We start from the raw sequence: 6,000 nt of genomic DNA, 5'->3' as shown, positions 1-6,000 counted from the left end.
TATTATTTTTTTATTGTGAAAATACTGTACATGGGCAAGATAATGAGTACATTTCTTATCAAGCATTATACCCTCCTCCTTTGTTTCCCCTTCCCATCCCTTGCTCCAGTGTCTTGAAGCAAGGAAATAATCCGCATTTGGGCTTTAGGAAAGCTTGGAAGTTGGGAATGATCTTGCTTATTAAGAATCTCTTTAAATGTATGTTGTTTACCTCTTGGCCATCAGTAACCAATTGATTGTGTCTGTCTCCTATAGCTTGGCATTGCAATTGGGTTCTTGGTCCCTCCTATTTTGGTACCCAACATCAATGACCAGGAGAAGCTTGCCTACCACATCAGCATCATGTTCTACATAATAGGAGGTGTGGCCACTCTCCTTTTCATCCTTGTCATCATCGGTAAGGTCATCAGTAGACGGAAGGGAGGGTGCAGGGAGGTTCTGCACACTTTGGTGGGAGCCCAGTGAATAGGACTCTAAAATACTATGACTATTTACAGACACTGGAGGCCAAGATTTTTATGGTCTCCAATTGTTTTAGCCTGAGCACTTGTTCCCAATATAGTGCTAGCTGGCCTGTGCACATTATTAATTCCTCATGAAGGTTCACTACTCTCCTTCACCAGACCAATCTCCAGGTCTCTTGATCACAGCTCAGTGGGGAGTTTACAGTGTCCAGGCACTGAGCTAAGAACGCCTGATTCATCTAGGTCTCAATAACTCCACAAGTGAGGTACCAGTATCAGTCCCACTTAGGACAAAAAGATGAGGGAAATCAAATAAGTTCTTTGCTGGTGGTTGGCAGGTGACTCACACCTGTAATCCTAGATACTCAGATCTGGGTTGAAAAGTCTATGAGACTTATTTTCAATTAGCCAGAAAAAAAAAGTTAGATGTGGAATGGGATTCAAGTGATAAGAGTACCAGCCTTGAGTGAAAAAGCCAAGCAAGAATGGTGACCTCTGAGTTCAAGCCCCAATACCAGCACGCGCACACACACACACACACACACACACACACACACACACACACAGAGTAAATAAATGAATAAGTCCTCAAGATTACATAGCTAATAAGTGGTAGAGATTAGAGCCAAATCCGAGTTTGTTTAACTCCATACTATAAAAATCTACAAGAGGCTGGGAATGTGGCTTAGTGGTAAAGTGCCTGCCTAGTGTGCATGAAGCCCTGGGTTCAATGCCTTAGTACCACATAAACAGAAAAAGCCATACATAGTGTTGTGGCTCAAGTGGTGAAGTGCTAGCCTTGAGCAAAAAGAAGTTCAGGGACAGTGCCCAGGCCCTGAATTCAAGCCCCAAAACTGTCAAAATAAAAAATACAAGATAAACAGAAGCTGATCTACAAATACTAGTAATCTCAGAGATTAATCTGAGAATGTATGGGGACCACATTCTTTAATGCTTTAAAAAATTATTAGTAATTTATACTTACTATGGAAAAAATCTAGAAAATACAAAAAATAAGAGAAATGGACTTTAACTTGTCTTTGTACAAGTTAATTGCAATCACAACCTCCAATAGCTGCTATTAACATTTTATATGCATGTCCATTTAATCATTGACATATGTGATTAGAAAAATTTTATGTGTTCCAGCCTGGGTGGCTCGTATTTGTAATCCCAGTAGTGGAGAGCCTGGGGCAAGAGGATCATGAGTTCAAGAACAATCTAAGCTTTAGAGTGAGACCCTGTCACAAAAAAAACAAATTAAAAACCCCAAACAAATAAATGCAGAATTTTGTCTTTGGTTTTCATCTAAACGATGTTCTGTGGGTTGTAATAAAAGTCACTAACAGAAGAGTAGAGTTTTTGTTTTGTTTTCCAGTTAGTCACCTGTCTAAAGGTTAACCAGTTTTCTTCCTAAGGCCTTCAAATTCCATCTCACATGTTAAAGGTTTCATTCCTAACTGCTGGCTCACCTCCTCATTAGACAGATCTACAACTGTGGACCTCATTCCGCCCCTTTCCCTGCCTGGATCCAGGATGAGGAAGGGCTGCCAGGTGGCTTTGCATGGCAGAATGGCTTAGGCAGAAGTTTGGGTGCTCTAGGGAAGGTGAGAGGCAGGGGTAAAGAATGCAGCCAGGGGGCTGCACAACTGGATGGCTCTACACTCTATGTTTATACCAGATGAAGGGTTGGCTCATTGCAACTGAAATCCTGGATGGTAGGATAATGCTATGTTTGGGCATTTTATTACCAAGCATAAAGAATGGAGAAATGTTATCTGAATCCTGCTTTGTGGGTTCTAAATACTTGAGGCAATATCTGTTGGTGTAGGGACAAGGCACCTACTTGCCTCACTTGCTTTCTTTGGGATAGAAGAAGAGGCAAACAGGCAAGACAATGGGTGATAGGTTCCGGGGAAAGGAGGTGGTAGGACTATTTGTGGAGGAGGAAGAAGCAGGGCTCTGAAGTTAGGGCTGGAGTGTTTTCTGGGTGGGAGGGGGCCCCTTTGATCTGCCAAGAGAGCAAATCTCATTTCCACAATTTCCTCTAACTGGAGACAGTCTGTTCACTGGCTACATGGTTTTCTCAAACCATGAGAGAGGCTAAGAGACTCAATCAAGGACCTAGATTGGTCCAATAACTGGACCAATAATTGGTCCAAAAGTAGTTGAAAGCTGAACAGCACTGTGTAGTCAAGATGATTGATAGTAGCAGACATGCGGAAACTGGAATATGAACCAACTTTTATCCTGGCCCTCCCTCACCAGCCCTTGGTAGCAGAGAGTCATAGCAGAGAGGAACACGGTCAATTTGTCTCCTTCATGAGGCAGACTACTGATTCCCAGTTGGTGAAAATAGAAATGGATTCTGTTTTTCCTACAGAAGACCATTTCTTTCATTTACTCAGGGAATACTTTTTGTAGCTAGCATGTGCCAGCTCTGTGCCAAGTATGGGCGCCACAGTTTTGTCCCCTTTTCAAGGAGTTCTGAAGGTAAACTGTTCATTCATTGGACTCACAGACAGCCAAGCTTTTGCTTCTTTTCAGCCCATGTGTTGCTATTGTGTTTGTCTGTTTTAAGTTTTCCGGTGATCTGGCTGTTTTCTGTTGGTTGTCATGGGACACTTTGATCTTTGAATATTGTATGGGAGGCCCAATGATTTCCACCTTTTAGAGGTCAGAAACAGAGTGTGAGTTCAGGCCAAGTATGGGCTGTGTAGTTAGGCCCTGTCCCCACAAATCAAACAAAACCCAGAAAGGAATCAAAGGAGCAGGTGCTAAGCCTGAGACTGTGGTAAGTGGTTTCAGGGGAGGGGAGTGGAAAGATGCCATTGCAGAATTGAGTATTTCCTCTGGCAGTTCACACCTACTTCCTGCGTGCTCCTGTCTGAGTGGAGCCAGCTCTGCTAGTGGGAGACCACAAGAGTTTGCAGCCATCTCTGTTTCTTTCCTTTCAGTGTTCAAGGAGAAGCCTAAACATCCCCCCAGCAGAGCTCAGTCCCTGAGCTATGCCTTGGCATCACCTGATTCTTCATACTTACACGCCATCATTCGGCTCTTCAAAAACCTCAACTTTGTGCTGCTTATCATCACCTATGGTAAGGTGTGGATTTGCCCAGTGGTTCCCTTGGACTGGGAACAAGAGATGAGAGGTGTGTCTCTGGATCTCACCCTTCCCAAATCCTGTGCTCATATGAGTTGTATAGGGCTTCCTAGAGAACCTGCTCTGTCTGAGGGCCTTTGCACATGCTACATAAAATCCACTCTAGAAAACGCATTTTCTTGGGCTGGGAAAGTGGCTTAGTAGAGTGTTTGCCTAACATGCATGAAGTCCTGGGTTCAATTCCTCAGAACCACATACACAGAAAAAGTCAGAAGTGGTGCTGTGGCTCAAGTGGTAGAGCCTTGAGCAAAAGAAGTTCAGGGACAGTGCCCAGGCCCCAGGACTGGCAAAAAGAAAAAAAAAAAAAGAAAGAAAAAGCGTTTTCTTTCCATGTCAGGTTATCTGACAAGTCTCTTGGTCCTCTGACGCTCATGCCATTGTTATCTCTGAAAAGCAAGGGTAGGTTACATTTTCTCTCTTCTCATGCTACTACTTGTACATCTTAATACCTGCCATTTTTTTAAAATGGCATTTTGAAGTCTGTCTCCCTACTAGATCAATTCTCTTTCAGTACTTAGTTTATTTATTAGAATCATTTCTGTCTTTTCATCTTTATAGCTCCTTTGCAATGGCCAGACTGGAGTGCATAGTCCAGTAGTGATGAATGAATGAATGAGTGAGTAAAGGAGTCTTATCACACCAGCCACTACTCAGCAATCTTCTTTCATTTTGTAATATCCATAAATGATCCCTCTCTTTTTCTCTGTCTCTCCTCTCCCATTCCCCATTCCCCATTCCCCCCCCCACTTCTTTCTCTCTCTCTCCTGATACAGCACAATATCCCTTTTTTATTTCATTTTCTTGGCCTATGGCAAGATAAATTTGAGTGTTTATGTTGGTATGTTGGCTTTCCTACTAGCACAGTGTTTCTGTACCTCCTTTTCAAACTTTTTTTTTTTTTTTGTCTGTCGTCGGGCCTGAACTCTGGGCCTGGGCGCTGTCCCTCAGTTCTTCAGCTCAAGGCGAGCGCTCTACCACTTGAGCTACAGCGCCACTTCCGGTTTCTGGTGGTTTATTGGAGATAGGAGTCTCATGGTCTCTCCTGCCCTGGCTGGCTTTGAACCGCGATCCTCAGATCTCAGCCTCCTGAGTAGCTAGGATTACAGGCGTGAGCCACCAGCGCCCGGCTTCCTTTTCAAACTTTAATAAAACTCAAATCAGAGACTGGCCAAGACAAGCTTCATGACATTCCATCAACGTCTATCTATAGATGAACACTAGTATTTCTAGTTCAAGAAGTGTACTGTTGTCCAGCTTACATTTGATCACCTAAATTCATTAGGTAAAATTAAAATCTAGAGTCAGCAAGTATGTACACACTCAGTAGCCTATGAAACAAAGAAAAGTGATTGGGTTGATGAGGCTTGTTTTTAGTGAACATCCTATGACTATCACTTGAGGTTTTATAGAGGCTCATGAACCATAGTTTTATAACAACAGTAGCATTTAATTTTATCAACTTTGCACCCATGTGTAGTAAATACTGTAATTGTCCCCATTTTACAGATGAAAAAATGAAAACTTAGAGAAACTAACTAGACCGAAGTCATATAAACGACAGATCCAGAATTAATTTAACTCCTATTTATTTATTATTTTATTTATTAGACAGAGCCTTACTATCTTGAGTCTGTCCCATCAGGCTGGTCTCCCATTGTTAAATAATCCTCCCAAGCCAGTCTTCTGAGTAGCTGAGACTATAGATATGCACCATCATCCTGGTTACAAAGCCTAGATTTGTTGATCTCATCTTTGTTAGGTAAAACTCAACTATCTGAGCAATGCCCTTAGTACTTCTTGCTTTGTAGTTTATTTTTCATGTAATGGTTGTATTTTTTGTCCAGGGCTGGCCTCAGATAAAAGCCATCTACCTTCATCATCCCCATAACGGTGATAATTGGCATATTTGACCAGCTCCAAAGCTTGCGTGTCTATTTTTTTTTTTGTCAGTACCAGGATTTGATCTCAGGGACTCACACTCTTACTCTTCACACTCAGGGCCTCATACTCTTGCTTACTCTGTTGCAGCTCTGTCACTTGAGCCACTTGAGCTTTTTCTTAATTGTTTTGGAGGTGGAATTTCATGGACTTTTCTGTCTGGGCTGACCATGATCCTCAGATCTCAGCCTCTGAATAGCTATGGTATGAACCACTGTTGACTCTGGTCTCCAAAGCACTCTATATTTATTATGAGATATGCCTATTCCAGAACTGCCTATATATTCATGAGAGCTATGCCTAGGGTTAAGTATTAGGTGTATCAATGCCCTTTATCTTGAAGTATTTATCTACTGAAGTTCTAGATAATAGAACCTATAATCTCTGTTGAGAAATATTCCTAACTTTTTGGGCATACACCAAAGTTTGATGATC

General features: G+C 42.1%; 1 protein-coding gene across 1 annotated transcript in view; it reads left to right on the top strand.

The window, feature by feature from the left end:
- Flvcr2 (feline leukemia virus subgroup C cellular receptor family, member 2) overlaps positions 1 to 6,000 on the top strand; it is a 49,570-nt gene that overhangs the window by 24,565 nt on the left and 19,005 nt on the right. Inside the window, exons 2-3 of the mRNA XM_013017067.1 lie at positions 256 to 397; positions 3,422 to 3,562. Of these exons, the coding sequence (XP_012872521.1) occupies positions 256 to 397; positions 3,422 to 3,562 (283 nt within the window). The remainder of the gene's footprint in view (positions 1 to 255; positions 398 to 3,421; positions 3,563 to 6,000) is intronic.

Source organism: Dipodomys ordii, unplaced genomic scaffold, assembly GCF_000151885.1.
Source record: "Dipodomys ordii isolate 6190 unplaced genomic scaffold, Dord_2.0 Scaffold2, whole genome shotgun sequence".
Lineage (NCBI taxonomy): Eukaryota > Metazoa > Chordata > Mammalia > Rodentia > Heteromyidae > Dipodomys > Dipodomys ordii.
This window is presented reverse-complemented; position numbering and strand designations above follow the sequence as displayed.